The sequence below is a fragment of the Pseudopodoces humilis genome, chromosome 6, assembly GCF_049639895.1.
Source record: "Pseudopodoces humilis isolate 2021_Gansu_Grassland_sample_001 chromosome 6, ASM4963989v1, whole genome shotgun sequence".
Classification (NCBI taxonomy): Eukaryota; Metazoa; Chordata; class Aves; order Passeriformes; family Paridae; genus Pseudopodoces; species Pseudopodoces humilis.
In genome coordinates, this window is record NC_142205.1 from 70,620,731 (window position 1) to 70,642,055 (window position 21,325).

The 21,325-nt window shown below is 49.2% G+C and overlaps 1 protein-coding gene across 2 annotated transcripts; it reads left to right on the forward strand.

The window, feature by feature from the left end:
* Nucleotides 1–616: 616 nt before the first annotated feature.
* Nucleotides 617–19,889, forward strand: CNOT6L (CCR4-NOT transcription complex subunit 6 like). Of its 2 annotated transcripts, none has more exons than XM_005531721.3 (12): nucleotides 617–682; nucleotides 13,322–13,443; nucleotides 13,556–13,742; nucleotides 14,130–14,215; nucleotides 14,555–14,644; nucleotides 15,422–15,490; nucleotides 15,766–15,923; nucleotides 16,273–16,427; nucleotides 16,703–16,854; nucleotides 17,570–17,794; nucleotides 18,247–18,449; nucleotides 18,592–19,889. In XM_005531721.3, the coding sequence occupies exons 2-12, from the start codon at nucleotides 13,332–13,334 to the stop codon at nucleotides 18,802–18,804; spliced, it is 1,650 nt and encodes a 549-aa protein (XP_005531778.1). In that variant the 5' UTR covers nucleotides 617–682; nucleotides 13,322–13,331; the 3' UTR covers nucleotides 18,805–19,889. The 2 variants fall into 2 exon arrangements, with proteins under 2 accessions (XP_005531778.1, XP_014115838.1); XM_014260363.2 differs by lacking the exon at nucleotides 617–682 and adding an exon at nucleotides 13,160–13,176.
* Nucleotides 19,890–21,325: the final 1,436 nt, after the last annotated feature.

Sequence of the window (21,325 nt, forward strand, 5' to 3'; positions counted from 1 at the left end):
CTTTCAGTCCACCTTTCCCTCACGCCCATCCTAGCGGGCCACCAAAGGGATGCCGGCGTGTTTGGGAAGCGATGGACTTCAGCACCGGAGCCTCATTTACCTGCACAAGGATCCGTGCCGCTGACACTTGGGCGCCGAATCAAACCCCAGCACCTAGAGGAGGAGAAACAAAGGTGCCAGGCACCGACGGGATGGCCGCACGCTCAAAAACACGGCACACCCCGCCTTCCCAGGTGGACTCTTCCTTCTCCCACCGCAGCGCGATGACAGCCGCGTCCTCGCCTGTAAAACCGGGGTGGGGATGTGGAAAGGAAGGGGAAAACTGCGGGGGTAAAACGGGCCTGGGGAAGGGGTTCCTTCGGGCCCCTGCCGGTGCTGCCGTCTCCCGTCCGTGGGGGCTGTCCCTGCCCCGCCACAGCCCGCGCTCCCCCCGCCGCGGCCCCGGCGCCGCCCGCCGCCGCCTCCCCGCGCCCGCCCCCGTCTCCTCCGCCCTGCGCGCCCCGGCCGCCGCTCCTCCTCCTCTTCTTCCTCCTCCTCCTCCTGCTCTCCGCCGCCGCTGCCGCCGCCGCCGCCCGGGCCCCGCGGCTCCGTCCCCGCTGCCCGCGGGCCGCCGCCCGCATGTCGTGTGCGCCCGCCCCGCCGCGCCGCCGCCGGCCCCGCCGCCCCGCCGCGCCGCATGCAGGTGAGAGCGGCCCCGCCGCCATGTCGGGCCCCGCCGGCAGCGCCGCGGGCGGGCGCCGTGGGGGAGGGGGGCGGGCACGGCCCCCGCCGAGGGGAGATGGCGATCGGCCCCGCGGAGAGGCCGCGGCGGCCGGAGCCGCCCGAGGAGATGCCGCGCTCGCCTCGGGGCCGCGGGTGGCGGCCGTGGGGCGAGCCGTGCTCGTGGGGCCGATTCCGGGCATGGGGGGAGGATCGGCCGCGGGACGAATCCCGGCCGTGAGGTGAAGAGTGGCGGTGGGGTGAACCCGGGCCCCGGAGTGAACCCCGGCCGTGAGGTGAACCTCTGCCGTGGGACACATCCCGGCCGCGGGGTGAACCCCGGCTGTGGGGTGAATCCTGGTCGTGGGGTAAATGCCGGTCACGGAGCAAATCCCAGGCATGAAGTGAACCTCAGGCACGGGACTAACCCCAGGCGTGAGGTGAGGCACGGCTGTAGGGTGATACTTGGCCACGGGGCCAGCGCTCGGCCCCAATCTCCTTGGCGTGCCACGGTGGGAGCTCGGCCCGGCAGTGTGGGTGACCCCCAGCGTGTCGGTGAGGGTGCTCGGGGTGAGGGTGCTCTCGGGGTGAGTGTGTGTTCGGGGTGAGGGTGTGCTCGGGGTGAGTGTGTGTTCGGGGTGAGGGTGCTCTCGGGGTTAGGGCGTTTTGGGGAGACCCCGGTCTCTCCACCTTTTCCCAGTGGTTTCCCGATGGTCCGCAGCAGTTCTGTAGGAAGAAGATGACAGGAGTGGCACCTGCAATAAAACCTGGGCTGCCAGCCCAGGCGCGGTGGTGCTTGCAAGTGAAAGCACACGCTTAAATACTGAGGTTTGATACAGTCTGGGGCCCCCTTGTTAAACTGGAGTGAGTGCTCCTGGTAAATGTGGTGGAGGGCTCTGCCGCTCCCAGTCACATCACATTTTATCTGACCTTCTGGAAATCTTTAGACCAGTGGCTATTATCGAGCCCATTGGGAAACTTTGAATAGGCTGAGTATTTGTTTTGGGGAGGTACAACTTCTCCTGAGTTGCCGTGCTGATAAGGATTTCACACGGCCTTGGTTAAGCAGGGAATTTTTTACAATTAAATCTGTATCGATGCCCTCCCCACAGCTTGAAGCTAGCCTAGAGGGGCAAACACCCACCCAGAAGCTGTTCATGGTGTGTAGACAGGGCTGATAATGAAAGCAACAGTAATGTGGTTATTGTTAAAATGAAAAAAAATAGCACATTATTCCTAACAACAACGTGACACAACCCTGGGAATTCCTAGAAGCCGTATCCCAGAGAGCTCTCTGGTGAGGGCAGAGCACGGCCTTTACAGAGACGGCCCTGCCAGTGATTTTATTTCTGTGAAAAATAGGGAAAGTGGTCCTGCCAAACATCCCTGTCCCGCAAGGGAGCATCCACGGGCCACGTGCATCCAGCATCCAGGCTGGTGAGATCTGGAGCACCACAGCCCGACCTGGTGTCCTGGACGGAGCCCCGTTCCCTCCTCACCGAGGGAGGGATTCCCAGCCTGATGTTAGAGTTTTGCTCTGGAGCAGATGGACGATGTGCACTGCTGACAGCTCCCTGCTGCCTGCTCTGGAATAAGGATCCACATCACCTAGCTGCAGGATCCTGTCGGTTCACCCAAACAGAACTTGTGTTTGAGCTGCAGCCTGGGCATGCCATCTCCTCCAGAGGTGACTGAGGAGGCCAAAAGCCCCGCTGCAGCGTGGCTGTTGGGTTTCACAGAGCAGTGGAAATTCTGCAGAGCTCTGCTGTCTGCTAAACAAATCCTGTTCAACACTTGCAGTTTTGTTCCCTTCTTACTATTAAAAGCGGGGGCTGCTCCAAGTGCTGAAGCACAATTTAATTTATTCCCTTTTATCTCTTCCTACAAGGGCTCTTTCTCATTTAGTTTGTGCATTTAACTGAAGGATAAAACTCAGTGTAAATGGCCCATGGGTGTCCCTGTGCAAAGTTTAGTTTTCTCCTGTCCCTGGAAGGCCAGACCCTAATGTGTCAGGGGTGAGACAGCCCATCAGCAGCCTGCTGGACGAGCTTACCTCTGCTGCAGAATAAAAAAGGCAAAACCTTGCAGATCCGTGTCAGTGGAGCTTCCCACCGGGTCTGCACGGCAAACTTCTGCTGGCACAGCTCTGTCTGCGCGAGCGGTGACGGACTGTGACCCGTGAATGACAGAGCTGTGGCAGCAGAAGTCCCAGCTGCAGGAGCAGTTATCTGCAGAAGTGCACTTTCACTGATAGAGCTTGTTTTCGTTTTCTAAAGGGTGTTTTTCCCTGTCCCTGGTAGCAGGGATGTAGCCTGCTCAGGCTGGGAAGGGAAGGGACGGCTGCTCCGGGTGTATTTCCCGTGCGTGGCTCTCCTCTTCCCATCCACAAGCTGTAGGAGCTCCATCACATTTGCAGTGAGGATTGTCTTGTGGAATTAAGTGAGGTTATAGCTGTTCCCTTCCCATCGGAAGGTGCTGATGAAACTTCCCTTTCATGGGATAAACTGGGATCGTTTCGTTGTTTTCCATTAAGAGCCGTGGTTTTGCAAAAAGCCAGGCAGGCTTTTGACCAAGTTTAGCTTTCACACCAGTCCTAGGAGAAATAAGCCAGAAAGTGATCCCAAGGCATGTGTGTAGACTCTTATTAGAAGAATGAAAAAGCACCAGTGGAGAAAAATTAATTAATTTCCACACTGTCTAAGTCTCTACTTAATTTAAATCTAAACCACCAAGAATTAAAACTTAGAGTTAGGTGGATCACAGCAGCCACTGGCTTTTTTGTTTGAGTCAATCTGCACAAGTGGGGGGGATGTGTTTTTTCTTACTAAAACCTTCCCCAAGGTTTTAAGTGGTGAAATTATGCATCAGTAACGTGCACAATTTCCAGGCAAACTTTCTTGAACCTCCCCCAAGAAGTTCTGCTTCTGTCAGCTGTAATCTGCTGCACGCTTTTTGGGTTACTTGGGCTTAAAAGGGGAGATAAATCCAAATAAGTGCTTACTTTTTACTTGCTTGCTCTTTTTTGGAGAGAGGTTTTGGGAGTGCCAAAAGGGCACTCGAGGCACAGGATGTAACCAGATTTGCAGACTACTGAGAAAGCAAAAGTAACTTTCCTGGAGTTAAATAAGAAGAGCTTAGTTTTTTGAGAGTGTAAGATGGCATTTGTGAAAACTTGAAAAAAATAAGTTAAGAGATGTCTTAGGCATATTTAGATTCAGGAGGATTTGCTGTGGGTTTAGTGCTTTAGAGCATTAAATGCTAAGCCTCTTGTAATATTTTTTTATTTTTTTGTCCAGATTCTGTGGTTCTCTTGATGGCAGGCTGTAATCAAGGCTTGGGTGCTTGTTGCATTGACAGTGTGGTGTAGCCTCACCTTCTGATTAATTCCTTGGGTTCCAGTGATTTGTCTGTGCAGCTTCTCCATCTCACCTGTAATGACTTAAAAACAAACAAAAAAAAAGGTCTCTTTATCAAGATCCTTAGGTGGTGACAATATTTCTGGAATTCTGCTGCTCTCCTTCCCTGTCTTTCATGCACCTCGAGGCTGTCATCAAAATTCCCACCACAAGACCACCCCAAAAACATCAACTTCAAGTAAACTGAAGCGTCTGGCAGCAAATGGCAGAAAGAATTTAACATGCACAGGATTTGCTGGATCCATTTGTGCCTTCAGGTCTCAGAGGGGGATGCAGAGGGCACCGTGGAAGGCCTTTAGCTGAACTTGCTGACTGGCTCAGTAAATTCACAAAAGGGCTATGTGACACTTGCCTGCAGTGGCAAGGTTCAGGGCCTGACTTGGCTGCTGTTGTGTGGGAGAAAATTCCCCTCTTAGAGTTGAAAAAAAAAAAAAAAAAAAAAAAATCCACACTCCCACCCTCCCCAAAACAAAAACAATCACCAAACTGAAGTTACTCTGAATAAAAGAGAGCATTGGAAGAAAAAAAAAATAAAAATCTTTGTGGAATCCCGTTTAGAAGAACAACTTTTGCAGCCTCTTGGGCATCTCCCTACAGAGATGTAACTTTAGGAATGTTCAGAAATGCACTGATCTACGAGAAACACACTTTATCCCCCTTCTAGGGGGAGATGTTAAACCAGCACTTTGAAAAACGCTCCAGGACAAACAAAAAGCAGCTCCAAGCAATTGTAGCTACAAGTCAGGGATTTTGGGAGTTGCACCCAGACCGGGGGAAGAGAAGAGAACCCCAGTGAGCTGTTGGGTGTCTGGCAGAGGAGTAATTTACCTACAGCTCGTAACCTGTGTGTGCAGAGACAGAGCAGTGAGGGTCCTGTGTGCTGCCCCCTGCTCTGGCATTTCTTGAGGGCTGGCATCAGTGGTGGTTATGACTGCACAGCACCATTTGTGCTCAGCATTCACCTGTGTGTGCTGTGTTGTCTTCCCCGTCCTGCTTGCCTGGGGAGGAGCTTGGTGTTTTTTCTGAGAAAGACAGAAAAAATGTGAATGAAGGGGCTGTGGGACTCCAAATGCAAATTTGCAGGGTGTAAGTGCTTGTTCTAAATTAAATACATCCCTTCAGCAGGAGTTTAGTTTTGGTTTCCCCCCCACTTGCAGCTGGAAGGTTGGGAAATTTCAAACATGAAGAGGCAAATCCTTCAGAACACCCTGCCACCAGCCCTGTTGATGTGAATCTGGATTATTCCTTACTTTAAACAAAGCATCAAGAGAAACCTCTTGTGCACTCAGCTAGGAGCAGCAGGAATTTTTATTGCAGGGAAACTACCAGAGGCAGCTCTTGTCCCCTTCCCAAGTTCTGTACCCACCTGCACTCTCCAGAGGCTGGGAATGGGAATGCAAAGCAAAGCTGCCCCTGAGTGTTCTTCATCCTGGCCACCGGTTCTTCCAGAGTTTCCTCTGCAAGTCAGCAGCTCCTCACACTGCTCCTTCCAAAGGCCTGCAAGGGAAGACACAATTTAACATCTGACTTGCTTTTTTTAAAGGCAAAAAACGTTCCTAGGCCGAGGCAGCTCCAAAAGCTGCAGGAGAGGGAGGAATGTTTAGCCTCGTGTTGCTGCAGAGGGACCCTCCTCCTTGCTTTGGTGTCAAACACATTTTCTTAAATTCATCGGATTCCAGGAGTACAAAGAAAAGTACAAAACCCACCAGCTTTTGGTCAAGCTGTTAATAATAATCAGGATTTGTGGATGGTGTTGGAGTTTGCTGTTTACCCTTTAGGGCAGCTGAATGAATTGCTCCAGTAGTTTTCCCCTCGCTTTTCAGGAATGCTTCCATCTGAGTGAACATCTTTGTGCCTTCTAATCACAAATTAGTTTTGCTTTTTTTTTTTTATTCCTTCGTAAGAAATCAATCTAAAGGCCCTTTCAGAAGGCTCTGGATTTAAGCACCATCTGAAGAGAGTGCTGAAGCCCTCCTTCTGCAGATTTGTGGCTCCTTTTTTTTTTTCTCCATAGGATACTCCCAGGAAAACTGAGCAAGGGGGAAAGCAGAAAACATACTTTGTGTGCTTTGCTGGATATAAAAAATGTTCTTTATCCTGAGTCAGCCTCGACACGTGGAGAATATCCTTTGCTCTTCCTGCTCCCCCTGTAGCTTAAAATTCGATTCTTACTTATTGTATTACATTAATTTACAACTGGCCCTGGCAGTGGGAAAGAGCTAGTACAGGATGAATGACTGCCCAGCCAAAATTTCCACTTGTGAACGCCTTTCCTTTAATCCCTTTTTTGTTCTGCAAGGTTAAGAAAGCAAAAGGAAAGCAGGGCCAGATGACTTCTCACATACCAGAACAGTCCCAGGTGCCAGGAAGAGCCAGGCTCACGTTTTCTCCTCCGTCCAAGTCACTCCTGGCCACTGGGAGCAGTGGAGGAGTCTCCAGGGACTTGTTTGTACCCGTGTAAAACCTCTTCCTCCACCTCCTTAGTCCAGAGCAAAAGATTGGGAAGGAGTGGAGTGCATCAGAGGAATTAGGAATGTTTGGAGTGGATGGGAGAAGCAGATCTGTTAAGGATGTTGAGACCTGTGGATAGAGCAGGAGGTTTGGGACTGAATTGCAAGGTGTTTTTCTGCCTGCTCTAGGAACCCCCAGGTGCTTCCCATGCAGGTAAAGGGGGAATAATTCAGTTTAAGTCATTGGCCATTTATTTCATGGCAGCTGCAGGTCTGAACAAAACAACCTTGGACGTGGGGAGATGAGTACGACTCACAAGTATTTTCTGCTTGGAAAATTACGTGGTTGAAAACCTCAGGCTGTCAACAAGGCTTCAGCATTCCTGAATCCATACCTGCCTCTTGCACCTAACCCACTGTGTCTGTGCTCTTCCTTTACTCTCAATTCCTGTACAGCAGGGGAGGTGGCACCAGGGCTTTGGACTGCATTTGTCTTCTTTAACTTTTAGAGAGCTCAGTAATCAACCTCTCACCCTCCAGTATGTTAAGAAATACCAGAAAACAAACCTGTTTGAAAAACTACAGCAAAACTTGCCAAAGGTATTCCCTGGCTTTAGGTGAAATCCCTTCACGTGGCTGAACAGAGGAACCCACACAGGTTCAGCCTCTCTTCTGGAGCAGGTTAGCCAGAGCAGCTGTGGCTGCTCCTGGATCCCTGGAAGTGTCCAAGGTCACGTTGGACAGGGCTTGGAGCAACCTGGGAGAGTGGAAAGTGTCCCTGCCCATGGCAGGGAGGTGGAACTGGATGGGCTTAAAGGTCCCTTCCAGCCCAAACCAGTCTGGGGTTCTGTTTGGAAGTTTAAGCATGGTGTAAATGCCCATGGGAAGGACTGGGACAATCAGATACAGAGGCAGCTGAACTATCTTTCAATATTCAAATAATATGCTTTGCTCAGGCTATTAGGCAAACTTTGCTTCTTCTGAGATTAAAATGCAAAGTACATTTAAACACACCCTCTGGAGAACAGGGTTTATTCCTGTAAACTGGGGGGGGGGGATTTGAACAGATCCCTTCTCTCTTCTCCTGAGCATACAAGCCCAGCTACTTTGAGCACTAGTGCAGCATCCTGCAGCCTGTTCCAACTGAAAAGGCTCATTTCTTGTGCCAGTGATTGCAAAACAGTTTCCACTATCACTGTGTGCTTGTTCCTTTGGCTTTTTTTCCTTTTCCTCCTCCTTCCTTTTAAAATCTTTGACTCATCCCAACTTACCTGTGGTTGAACAAGGCAAGCCTTGTAACTCCAAAGCTGTTTAAGTTTTACAGTGGCAGCTTTCTTTGGATTGTAGAGGGAGAGCAACTCAAGTGTTGCTGGGCTCTGCTTGTTTTGTGGAAGAGCTGGCAGTCTCCCACTAAAAAGGCAAGATGACACCGTGGAAATAATCTCATTTCTTTCCTCCTAGCACAAACTTTGCTTTGAAGGATGAAAGGCTATTGATAATTCCAAGTGTATCTTAAGGTTGGTTCATTGAGAAGACCTCTCCCGAGTTCCTGCAGCGTGCATGGATTGGTAATTCCCGTGCAGTTTTGCCCAAAGAACAGGTCAATAGCTGACTTCTCTCCAGGTATTGATCCTGAGGAGTTGAATGAGGCACGGTGCTGGCTCACAGCAGCAGCCTGAGGAAGATGTTGATCATTTCTGAGGAGTGACTGAATGGGTGTCAGATGAGCCTTGTCAGCCCTCACGGCTCGGGGCACTCCACGGCACTGCCCGCTCCCTCTGCTCCTGCTGGTGGGAGTTTTCTGCCTGCCCAGACCTAGGGAAACCTTCTGCTTTAAGCTGCAGCCATCCCTGGCTGCTTCTCTTCCATCCCCACAGCCCAGGACCTGTCTTGATCCAGTGCCGGCTTCTTCCTTCCCCAGACTCCCGGTGACTTCAGCTCCTAATCCTTTAAGCCACTCTGTCCTGGATCTCATTAGAAGCCCAGCACTCTCCAGGGGATACAGCAACACTGCAAATGGGTCATTTCTCTGAAACAGTGCAAGATACTTGTGTAAATAAATAAGCACACAGTTTAAACCAGCCCTTTAGGGGCTTCTGATGACATTTATTTACAGGCTGGCTGCTGGAAACGCTTCTGCCTCTACAGTAGCCCCTCACATGCGTTTCTGGTAAGAAAGAGCTTTATTTTGGGGAGCAGCCTGCCCTGTGTTTGCGTGTGAGGCAGCCCCAAGAGCTGCTTTGGGAGCACAAAGTGTAAAAAGCACCTGCAGGTATCGCTCAGTGACCTGGTGTGGATATTCAGGAGTTGTCCCAGGCTGCTTCCAGCGGGGCAGGAAGTGTTCCTTTGGAGTGAGGGCTGACTCTTAACCAAGCACAGCAATAAAAAGCAGCTGTGTAGCATTTCCACGCAGTAAATAGTTCAGCTGGTCCTGTAAGTGGGGGTGTGACACAGAGGAAAAGGAAGGGTGGAAACCTGGATATTCTTGTGTTACTACCTGTGGTTTAAGAAAAGACTGCTTCATTTAGAGGAGATGAGGGGAATGACTAGTGGGTGTATGTCAGGGGGAAAATTAGCATTTCCATCAAGCGAGTGCCAGTTGGCTCTGGAATTAATCAAATGCAGCTCGTTCCCTCCCTTCCCACTCCTCCCCTTGGCTTTTGCTGTTTGCTTCTGTGATTTGTCTGTGCTTCTCTGGGCTCAAAGAGATAAGGTGGAGCCCCCTGGGACCCCAGCACCACTGAATTTACAGCTGCAGCTTCACCGTTACCTCTTACCTTTCCCTATTCCCAACTCAAATTTCCTTGTGCTCTGTGTCAGCCTTTCCTCGGGGGTTCTTTCCAATCTCCTCAAACATTGTTTTTTAATTGTTTGGGTGGGGTTTTTTTTATTAAAATGAGTCATTTATATTTGATTCCCTGCTAATCTCTATCCCCAGTCAGGGTACTTGGAATAAGAAGCTGGAAAGACACAGTACCTGGGCTGGCAGACTCGGGGATGCTCGTTGAATTCTTGGGAGAGGCAGTGTACACAGAGGTGGTTGGACATATTCCTGCAGGAAAGCACCATGGAAAAAGCTCAGATCCCATCAGAATTCCCCACTCTCCAACATTTTCTTGCTGATTTATACACACTAGATCCTGTGTATAGGGATATAGCAAATAGTTTACCTTAAGCTAACATATCTGTACATCCCCCCAGTCTTGGCACCTTCCTTTAAATCCCCTTAACACCCCCTTGAGCAATCACCTGATTTTCCTCCCCCCAGACTACTCCAAGCCAGTTTTTCTGTTTGTGAGCGTTGGCCACGCTTCTCTTCTCCCTGGGGAGGCCGAAACGGGGAGACTTTTGCCACGCTCCCCGAAAAGCAGAGCGGCGCAGAGGAGCAGCCTTCCTCTCCCGCCCTTTGCAGCCACTCAGGCCCGATTACAAGACACATAAATAGACATTTAGATGGAGAGATAAAAATGGGGCCATTCCCCAGCTTTCAGCCCGACTTCCCAACGCCGGACAACAACGTGTGCGTACACACGCGCGTGCCCCGTCGAGCCAACAGCAGCGCTGATTCCTGGCAGGCATCACCATATGGAAAGGGATGGACGGTCAGCTGTGCTCAGAGGAAGGAGGAGCCACTCAGGGCTGGCTGCTGGATTGTTTCCAAAATGCTTTGGCGGTTTGACTCATCCACATACAGAGGCTGAGGGGAAAAAAAAAAGAATAATCGCAAAGAATGTCACTGGGCTGAAGGGGAGGGTTTGGAACCGTGCCAAACATCCATGAACACAGGGCTGCAGCAGGATGCAGGCACAGCTCTTCTCCATTTGACAACTCATTTATGCACTGAAGTGTGAAAGAACTTAAAACATCTTATGGTCACTGTAAGTTAGAAATGCATCTTCTCTTGGGGAAGGGGCTGTGTGTTTGAAACCCAGAAGTTCCTGTTGTTTGTTGCTCAAAAAAACCCATTTCTTCCTAGTAAAAGCCTCTGCTGCAACCCAATAGCTGGACTTTTCCTCTCTGACACTCTTCACACCTTCAGTAGTGTTCCATTATTCATCTGGTTTTTTTCCAGGCTTTAAAGGGCAGTCAGCAAAAAAAAAAAAAAAACAGCAAATAAAATAGTGTAAAACCCCAAAAGTCCAAGGAAAAGGCAGGCACAGAGCCCCTGCTTACAGCCACCCCAGAGAGCTGCTTTGGCTCACCCAGGACCACACCTAAGGTTCCAACTGAGTAATCCTACTCTGCCAGTCATCTCTGGGTTTTTGGGGATGGACTTGGACCCAAAGAGTTACTTTAGGAATCCCCAGAGCTTAAATACTGTTCTTAGTAACACACTGATGTCCTCATCTTGAGGTTTTCTTTACACAAAAACAAGAAGAGATTTTGTGTTTCATTTACAAGAAATCAGGGTCACACTATTTTAAGTTTACAGGGTTGGATCTGTAGCAGAGAACAAGTTTTAGTAGCTTCAGAAGTTTTCCAAGGGGAGCCTTTAGGAGAAAAGCCTGCCAAAATTTGCACTGATGCACGTTGGATTTTGGGGTTAACTGATTCAGGGAGCTCCATGTAGCTGCCTCAAGACTGAGCAAGAACAGGTTGGGATTTCTGGATATTATTTTAGTTCCAGGACAAGCAGAGTGGGAGATAGGAACGGCAGGAGTTGGGAACCCAAGCAGAATTCATTTTTTGGCTGAGAAAAAAAAGATACACACGGTGACTTTCAAAACTTGCTCAATGTTGCTGTGATGCAGAAGGAGAAAAAACATAAAAGTGCATTTGATTTAGGTTTGTTTTCTCCTTTCTGTAACTGTGGCAATGACGCTGCTTGCTGCCTGTTTGACTCACCACTATTTCAAAGCAATATTAAAGTGACTAAGGGCTGAAAAATGTGCGTGTCCTTTGCCTCCCAGCTCAGGGCTCACTTCTCTGGAAGGCCCCTGACACGGGCAGAGCACTTGTCTTTAACAAGCCGTATTCTGACATCATTTCAGGAGCAATCCTGGAGCTTTCAGATGGTGTCAGGGGGTCAGTGGTCATCTGGGGGCTGGTGTGGGTGGGCGGGGGGTGGTTCAGGTGGTCTCAGCACCACGGTTTGAAGGGCTTCATCACAGAGCACTCACCCAAATCCTGGGTTCTGAACAGCAAAGTTTGCCGTGCTTTGGGTGCAGGTGCCGTAGAGGTACAGCTCAGTTGAAGATCTGACAGGTTAAAAACAGCAAGGGCAGGTGGAATGGGGCTCCTGTGGCCTGGCAGGGGCTGTGAGGAGTCTGTTCAAGCACTCCCCACTTTCACACCAGCACTTGAAGAGCCAAGACAAACCCAGCAAAATCCAAACGCCGGAGACTTGGCACTCCCAAAGCGCAGCCTGCTCGTGTGAGGGGAGGGGAAGGCCGTTCTGATTTTGGGGTTCTGGAACAAAGATGGAAGGATTTCAGGTCTAATCCCTTGTCCTTAAGTAACTGGTTCCCTTCGTGGCCCCATGCCAGGCAGTGTGAGCGCAGAATCCTCTTATCCCGTAGCTCTGCTCGCCGTGTGACTTCACCTGGAAATAACAGGGGGCTATAATTAGATGTGGGGCTCCCATTTGCATTTTCCTTGGGCCTTCATCAGAGGAGGAAGCAGCAGCCCTGTAACTGAGACCCTTGGCAGGGGACAGCCCTGACAGCTCCGGCACCCTGCTGGAACGCCGGGCTGGCTGTCGGCATCAGCTGGAAAACTCTGCAGGATGGACGCGACCCTCGTAAAGGGAAAGTGGGATCTTGGGTTAGTTGGACTCACTGAACAAAACCCTCAGCTTGTTACCTCAAATTCAAGTTAGGTCAGCTTGAACAGCTGGCTCTGGGAGAGATGTCTGTATGAGGGAAGAGCTGCATCCTCTGGAGCAGCTGCTTTGGATTTGTATAAAATCAAGGCTTGTGGATTTGTGTGTCTGGGGAGGAAAAGACCGGCCAACAGCAAACTCGGGTAACCTGGTGTTTTTAAATCACACACAGTCCTGCTCAGCACAACAGCCTAGGGAGGCATGGAATAACATCTCTCCTTGTGTCCCCTGGCAAGTGGATGGTTTTTGAATGGGACATCAGAGCTCCTTTCTGGCAGTCAGGACAATTGGATGAATTTGGTGTGTGCAGGCTCATCCTTAGGCTTCTGATATTGACATCTTGCACTGGGCTGGAGCCCTTCGTGCCCCAGAACAGCTAAATGGGAACTTTACCTGATCTCTTTTTATGGCTCCGGGGCCATGAGGAATACAAAGGTCTTGACTGATTCCGAGCATGAAAAAGCACAAAACACAAAAGCTGGATAGTTAATGGGAAAATAGAGCTAATTCCCTCTCAGACTGCAATTTCAAGCCTTGTATAAGTGCAGTGGAGAAGTGGGACTTTGTATGCTGAAATTAAAAGCCTTCCCTTCAATCCTTGGTTCCCTGTGCAAACTACGGGAGAGAGCAATCCAGGAACAGCGGAACACCCTGATCTTGTCTGCAGGTTCTGCACACGGCAAACAGCTCCGTGGGTTGTGGGGGATAAAGTGGGAAAGCCAGCAGGTGACTGCAGAAACCCCAACTTCCTAGGAAGAAATGCTCTTTTCCATCCCGGAATTCTGCCCAGGTGTGAGCATCTGCTTGGCAGCCCAGTATTTATTGCGCGTAAAACTCCGGGACGCGTCGCTGCGGGGTGTCCCTGGGAAAGGTCAGCTCGTGGTGGGGTAGAAACGAAGGAATGCTGTGGAGTAACAGTTGTGATGGTCTTTCAGACTAACAGGGATGCCAAAGGAAAAATATGATCCTCCAGATCCTCGCAGAATTTACACCATCATGTCAGCGGAAGAGGTGGCCAACGGGAAGAAGTCGCACTGGGCTGAATTAGAGATCTCGGGTGAGTTGGTTGGGGTTTAAATTCCCCTAGCTGGTGCCCCAGACTGCTCCAGATCCACTTTGTGTCCGGTGGTTCCAGAGTCAAGAGGTGGATCCTTGCTTTCCTCTTTCAGGGAGAGTGCGGAGCTTAAGTACGTCGCTGTGGTCGCTGACACACCTGACTGCTCTGCACCTCAATGACAACAACCTTACTCGCATTCCACCTGATATTGCCAAGCTTCACAATCTGGTTTACCTGGATCTGTCATCCAACAAACTCAGAAGTTTACCAGCAGAACTAGGAAACATGGTGTCTCTCAGGTGAGGGGAATTACTCTGCTTGACTTCCCAAAAAATTCTCTGTGGTGGGATCGGGAACGAGAGTTTCAGTTTGTTTCCTGCGCTTGTATTTCGAATAATGCTGAAAAACTCCAGGTTGGTGCAGAGCTTTGCTGCTGATAATTACTTTTGGGTTCACTGGGCTTTTTTTTCTGGTTGTTGATATAACACTGTTTTGATCCCTGGTTTCATCTTGGGTTTTGTGCCTCTTTTCCCCCCAGTGCATGTATTTCAGTCGTGCTTTGACACGGGAAGATTGGCATATCTTCCCATAATAAAATTCAGGGTGAAAAGTGTTCTCTTTAAGGAGCACTTCAGGAGTTTCTTCTGCAATAATGCTCACCCAGAGTGTTTTTGCATTTGCTGCAGGGAATTGCTTTTAAATAACAATCTGTTACGGGTTTTGCCTTATGAACTTGGACGGCTCTTCCAGCTGCAAACCCTGGGTTTGAAAGGTGAGCTCTTTCCAGTTCCATATTCCTACGAATTCTCAGGAATCCTGAGGGGGGCTGGGCTCAAAACCTTCCTCTATTACCTCAAGGTTTTCTTGCAGGTTATTTTAAAGCATTAAGTTGGTAGCAAAAATGACCAGGCAGTTGGGAAAACAATGCTTGTCTTTCTTAATGCTGCTAAACTTCCTTAGGAGCTCGTTTCAAATCTGCAGTCAGGGAAATAAACCCTTGAACCTGCTGAATTAATTTGTCTGTTCTCATTCTGGGAGATTTCCTTTGGGTGGAAAGCCTCAAGAAAGGCAGGCAGCTGATCCCCCCGCTGTTGTTTTGTACTGTTGGCAGGCAATCCTTTATCCCAAGATATTCTCAGCCTCTACCAGGATCCAGACGGAACCCGAAAGCTACTGAACTACATGCTTGACAATCTAGCAGGTACAGCCCTACGGATCTGGTGGGCACAAAAGCCTTTAAAAGTAGGATTTGCTGCTAAAGCAAGACTCTGACTCCCTGGAGGGACAGTATTTCCTCACTGCTTTAGTGTTTTTGTCAGGTGGCTCCAGTCACATCCCAAAACACAGCCTCACCCCCAGTGGAAGAGGCTGATATGTACTGTCTAAGGTTCTCCTGTGTTACAACCAAATGTTCTCTCTGTTCTCTTTGAAACCCTTCAATTACCAGCCAAGGGCAAAGTCTGCCTTGCCGAAGCCATTTTTTTTCTCCCCACCAGAAATAATCATTTGAATGCAAGCAGAACATCAAATTTAGCTCAAAAAACAGCATTAAGAACATCCAGTACCTGACTTCAGTCCTGCTTTGTGGTTCTGTGACTGAGCCTTCTGCTTTGCCACTCGCTGTCTCCCAAGTTAAGGCACTGCAGGAACGAGGGAAGCAGGGCGAGGTCCTTGGAGTAGGGATGGCTGAGCCATGCCAGGATTTACCCCTCCTTCTTCAGCAGATTGTTCAACGTGCGGGAGTATTTCGGTGGTGCTTCTAAATCCCAAAACAAGAGACAAAAGTAGTCAGGAATCTTAAAAATGACAGTTTTCGCTCCTACTAGAGCTACTCATTTAAATTATTTTTGCCTCCCCTGAAGACTCAGGGAGTTGGGGATGCAAAACACATTATTGTTCAGTCATCACACTTTGACTTAGAAGTTTTAACTTCCAAATGGAAACTCTGAATTAATCACTGGTTTAATTTTTTTTCTAGTTCATCCAGAGCAGCTGCCTCCAAGGCCATGGATTACTTTAAAAGAACGAGACCAAATTCTGCCCTCAGGTAAATCTGTGTTCACAAGGTGACACGCTGGGAAACTTGTCTTGGGCTTTGTTTTCCAGGATCAGGGTGAAAACAGCAATTTGTTCATTTGTACTAATAGAAAAATCAACATACGGCTGTGCTGTCAATATCATTTTTCTCATTTGAACCGGATGCTGGGCATTTCTTGTCCATGCTGGGCTTTGTCACAGCTCTTCCAGCCACTCTTGTCCAAGCCAGAGACAATCTCCAGAGGCTGACAACCTTTTCCTTTCTTTCTCTGTCTCTCCTCGCAGCTTCATTTACAGTTATGTGTTACAATGTGTTGTGTGATAAATACGCCACCCGGCAGCTCTATGGCTACTGCCCATCCTGGGCACTCAATTGGGAGTACAGGAAAAAGGGAATCATGGAAGAAATCGTCAACTGTGATGCAGATATCATTAGTCTTCAGGTAATTAAAAATAATTGCATCTTCCATCAGAAACAGAAAACCTTGAGGATTAACTGTTCCCTCGGGAACACCGTAGTCACCTGCTCGGTAGCACATTGCAGGTCTTCCCAATGCAAGCTCTGTAGCTGTATTCCAGTGTCAAACATATCAGGTGTGGTTTACTGCTGTTCAAAACACACCTGTCACTTGGCCTTTGGGAGAGATTCCAGGAAATCCAGGAATGCACATCAGTTCCCAGCAGTCTGGGCACTGACATGGACTGTGCAGCTTTTCCGAGCGCGAGCCAGGGCAGGCACAAGGAAGGGCTTCCTTCACTTCTTTAGCCTGAGGTGTTTGTGTACAATTCCAGGAAGTGGAAACGGAGCAATACTTCACCCTTTTCCTGCCAGCCTTGAAAGAACGGGGATACGACGGATTCTTTTCTCCAAAGTCACGTGCCAAAATCATGTCCGAGCAGGAGAAAAAGCACGTGGACGGCTGCGCGATATTCTTCAAAACGGACAAGTAAGGGGCGGCAGCAGCTTTCAAACTTTACACTAAAACCTCAGGACAGCTTCCAGTAATTAGGATGGAAGTTTCCCAAAGCCTCAGCTGCCTCTCAAGAGTTTGTGCTGCTTCCAGAAAGAAAAATGCAGCTCTTGGGCAGTGTCTAGAAGCAGCTGGAGCGGTTTGGAAGAGAGGGAGCCTGTGGGAGCAGACGGGGATGGTTTTCAGATGGGGACGGTGCCACGGGGGCCGCGCTCACAGCTGCTCACCGTGGCTCTCTCCCCGCTGCCCAGGTTCACGCTGGTGCAGAAGCACACGGTGGAGTTCAACCAGGTGGCCATGGCCAACTCGGAGGGCTCGGAAGCCATGTTGAACAGAGTGATGACCAAGGACAACATCGGAGTCGCCGTGGTGTTGGAGGTGCACAAGGAGTTGTTCGGAGCAAGTGAGTACGACTGTGGTGTCCGCAGCGCTCCTCAGCTCCACCGGCAGGTGTGATTTATTCCTAGGTAACCCACGCTGTGCCTGTTGGTGGCGCAGTCCAACGCAGCCCCTGGGTGGCCCAGACAGGCACGGATGGTCTGGTTGTGCTCACCCAGCATTTGCTTTTCTCCTTTCAAGCTTTTATCCCTGCTTACTTACACTGTTACATTCTGCTTGAGCAGCTCAACCTAAGCCAAGGTCACGGTGTTTACACACATCTGCTCTTACCTGTAGTTGTCAACAGTGTTCATCTTCTGTTTTCAACTCTCTTTTCCTCCCCTGGATTGACTCCTTCCACCTTCCCCCAGTGATTAGATGTCAGTGCTCATGTACTGGTGTGGAAGGAGGAGATGATCGGGTCTCTTTTCCTGCCTCTTGATTGACTGACTGCCACATTTTCATCAGGTTTGATCAGATGCAGCAGACAGTTCCAAACCCAGCTAAAACTGCCACCCTGCTCTGCCTGCCTGGCTGGGGTTTTCATGGCTTCAGAGGAGGAGAAATTCCAGGGCTGGAAGGAGCTTCCTGGGCTGTTCACAGGCATTTCAGCAGGTTTAAGCCATGAAAACACACCCATCTGCTGGTGTGTCTGACCCTGAGGAGCTGCACCCCGAGTATGAGCAAGCGGGAACGCGCTGCATTCACAGAACCTCTCACCGCTAAAATTGTTTACCCAGGTATGAAATCGCTTCACGTGGACAAGCAGCTGCTCATCGTGGCCAATGCCCACATGCACTGGGACCCCGAATACTCAGATGTGAAACTCATCCAGACCATGATGTTCGTCTCAGAGCTGAAAAACATCCTGGAGAAAGCCTCAAGCAGGCCCAGTAGCCCGACAGCAGATCCCAACTCTATCCCTCTGGTGCTGTGTGCGGATCTCAACTCGCTGCCTGATTCAGGTAAGGCTGGTTTTTTTTGGCCTGCTTTTTAACTTACCTTACAACTTTCGAGTCCACTTTCTCCTCTGAAGGCAATGAGGTTGTTCTGCACTCCCCGGGGAAGGTATGAGTAAAAGGTTTCCTAGGAACAGCTGCCCTGAAGAGACCGCTAGTGCTCCGGTTGAGGGGCCTGCTTTTCTTGCCCAGCATGAACAGGAGGGAGAGCTGGCTGCACCTACAAAAGGACAGAAAAGCACAGTTAGATCTTAAATAAACCATTAAATAAACGCTCGTGCCCGAAGCAGCGATAAGAAGTAGGAAAGATGCGAGTTCCCGATGAAGACTTTCCAAGGAAAGGGGTTCGCTTTGCCAGTTCTCATCTCACGGCGCCTCGGTGGCGTTCCGCTTTTTAACATCCCCGGGCCAAAGCTGTCCTTCAAAGCAACAATCTGAACCCCTCCCCTCGCCAACAGGTGTAGTGGAGTACCTGAGCAACGGCATAGTAGCTGACAACCACAAGGACTTCAAGGAGCTGCGCTACAACGAGTGTCTGATGAACTTCAGCGGCAACGGGAAGAACGGAGCCTCGGAGGGCAGGATCACGCACGGCTTCCAGCTCAAGAGCGCCTACGAGAACAACCTGATGCCTTACACCAATTACACTTTTGACTTCAAAGTAAGCTCCGCTCTCTGGGAGTCAGCTGCCTCTGCCGTGTCAGTTCCCTGAGCTCGGGTTAAGGAGGGCGCACGCAGCGGGCGCGGCGCCTCCGGCCGGCCGGGCCCTGCCCTCACTGCGCTCTCTCCCTCTCTCTTCGCAGGGTGTGATTGACTACATTTTCTACTCCAACACCCACATGAACGTGCTCGGAGTCCTGGGGCCTTTGGACCCTCAGTGGCTGGTGGACAACAACATCACGGGCTGCCCTCACCCGCACATCCCCTCCGACCACTTCTCGCTGCTGACGCAGCTGGAGCTGCACCCGCCGCTGCTGCCGCTGGTGAACGGCGTGCACCTGCCCTCCCGCAGGTAGTGCAGCCCCAGGGCGCCTCGGACCTGCCTCACGGACCTGTACACTTGTAAATCCCACTAGATAGGAGTGAAGTATGGCCAACCTGCAGCTGCTTCTTCGAGCTCCTTTTCCTTATGTGTTTGATATGAGATTTTTGCACATTTTGGTGCATATCGGTATTATTTGGCACTAGGGCTGGAACCAAAGTATTATTCCCCTTTCCAGGTTTTTAATTTAATTTTTGTTTGTGTTTGGGTTTTTTTTTTGGTTGTTGTTTGTTTGGTTGGTTGGTTTTTTTTTTTACTTTAAACTGGCTTTTTCTTTTCAGTAGGAAGCTGCACTTCTAAACGGACAAAAGAGGTTTGAAAACTTGCATTTAACATATTTCAAGGTAATGCTTTTTTCCAGAACGTGGCAAATTGAGCCAAACTTTTAGGAGAAAGAAGAACAAAGCTAGAGATGCTTGTTTTGTAGGAAGAATATTATTAGAAATACTGTTTGTTTGAATCCGGAACGGAGACTCAACTCTGCATCCAATATAAATTTTGCACATTAGCAAAGCACTTAATACCTGACTATAAATGATTGGCAGCATGGCCCTGCCCCTCATCTCAATACTATCAGAAAACCAAAGATAGCCAAGCATCTGTGATCAAATTTGAGCTCTAAATCCTCCTGATTCCAATTTGTTTGGGAGCTGTTGTCAGTCAGGGCTGAAGTAAAAAAACTGCTGGTTCCTTCCCAAATGTTAATGCTCTTTGGATGTGTTGGAAATCCTTGTTTTCTTTCCTTTTCATGCTCTGGGTGGCCAGTTCAAAACCTTGTGCCTCGAGAGGCATTAAACATGATGCAATTTTCTGAAAAAAACAAAAACAAACAAAAAAAAACAACAACAAAAAAAACCCAAACCTGTTTGGCTGCTTAATGTTTAAAAAAAAAGGCACAGTGATAGGAAAAGGTCGTGTCTGTGTTTTTAAGTTTTTCTTTATTCTGCTTTTTTGCTGCTATAAGATTTTCTTGAATTTCTATTTGAAACTTTTCATGCACTTTACTGTTTCTAGTCTCCAAATGTGATATTTTTAATAAATGAAAAACATTTTCCATGATGTGATTGAAATTTTTAAGCAGATTGATAAGCCTATATTTATGTCTCATTCGTATACTTCAAAAAAAGTCCAATTTGAATTGTGAAATTGGTTTTAAATACTAAAGAGCCATCCTCTGTCCTGCAAAACTGCCAAGTCAGGCTGTTCCTCTTTAATTAAATATTTCCTTTGTCATTTTATACACAGGAAATTTTCCATGGGGGGGGGGGGGGGGTGGAAAAAAAAATCAATTTGACTTAGAGGAAAAACTATTTCCTGACTGTGAGTGGGGGCCAGGGAGGGGGTGGAGCGGGCCAGAACGCAAAAATGGGTTCAGCAAAGTGACAACTCCCTTGGAAAAGTGCCTAAAAAATGGAGGTGTCATCTATGGATCAAATTGGAAGCGATGGGAGCTGGGGGAAATTCCTGTGCAGCACTTGCTTTGTGCAAAAACCAACCCAAATGAAAAAAAAAAAAAAAAGAATTGGGGGGGGGAAAAAAAGGAAGCCCTTTTTCCAGAGATGGATTTTCCTCTGGGTGCAGGTTGGAATATACCTCAGCGCTCCCTACCTGGCCATGGCACACGGACTGGAGAGCACTGGAAAGTAGAATAGCATGAAAAACTTCATTTTGTGGACATTACCTTTCTGTATTCAGCTGCTGTATGTTTTTTGGGGAGGAGGGGGGTGGATGCTGCGCTCCTGAGGCTGCTCCTCCTGTTCCTCCTCCACGCACGGCCATCCCAGCGTGATGAGCAGTGTTTCCTAATCATACTTCACTCCCAATATTTTTTTGAGCTGTTTGTATAAAATGGAATTTCCAATTCGCCCGTGATTGTCTATGAACTGCAGAGGAGCCCATTTAGTAATAAAAATCCAAACCCAGCACCAATGTTTTGTAATACGGGGGTGGGAGAGGACGGGGACGGGGAAAACCCAGACCTTGGCAAACGTTGTAAGCTGCTCCAGCTGGATTTTCCTTCGGTTTCTAGCGGTGGAAGTGTTCCATCGGATTTTCTCTGCTGCACTTCCCGACGCTCGTCACACCGTGTGGCTTTGAACACAATAATGTTACTTTAACAGACATTGCACACCAAAAAAAAAAACCAGTTTTGTTTATGTTTCAGTCAATGTACATGTTCACCTGCCTCTCCCTGTGCGGCTCCCTCCTGTTTTCCTCCTGGTTTTCCCTTCCCAGCAGGAGCAGTGAGGGGATGGTGCTTTTTTTCCCAGCCTCCTTTCCCAGCATGTTGAAGGCAATACCTGGAAAAAAGGCTCCAGGCCCTTCCCTGCTCCTCACTGCCTCTGTTTGCTTCCCAAAACGTGGTGCCTGGTGTCCACTCCTGAGCGACAGCACTGCCTAAAGCCAGCAGAGAAAACAAAATCCAGCACCCTTCTACAAGCAACTTTTTAAAACAACCTGGTGAATCTGTCCGATACGGGGTTTTGTGTGTGTGT

Coding starts and splice junctions, on each gene's coding strand:
- CNOT6L (XM_005531721.3), top strand. CDS start 13,332: ATGCCAAAGGAAAAATATGATCCTCCAGATCCTCGCAGAATTTACACC. Junction 14,216..14,554: donor GCAAACCCTGGGTTTGAAAG/GTGAGCTCTTTC, acceptor TACTGTTGGCAG/GCAATCCTTTATCCCAAGAT. Junction 16,428..16,702: donor ATATTCTTCAAAACGGACAA/GTAAGGGGCGGC, acceptor CCCGCTGCCCAG/GTTCACGCTGGTGCAGAAGC.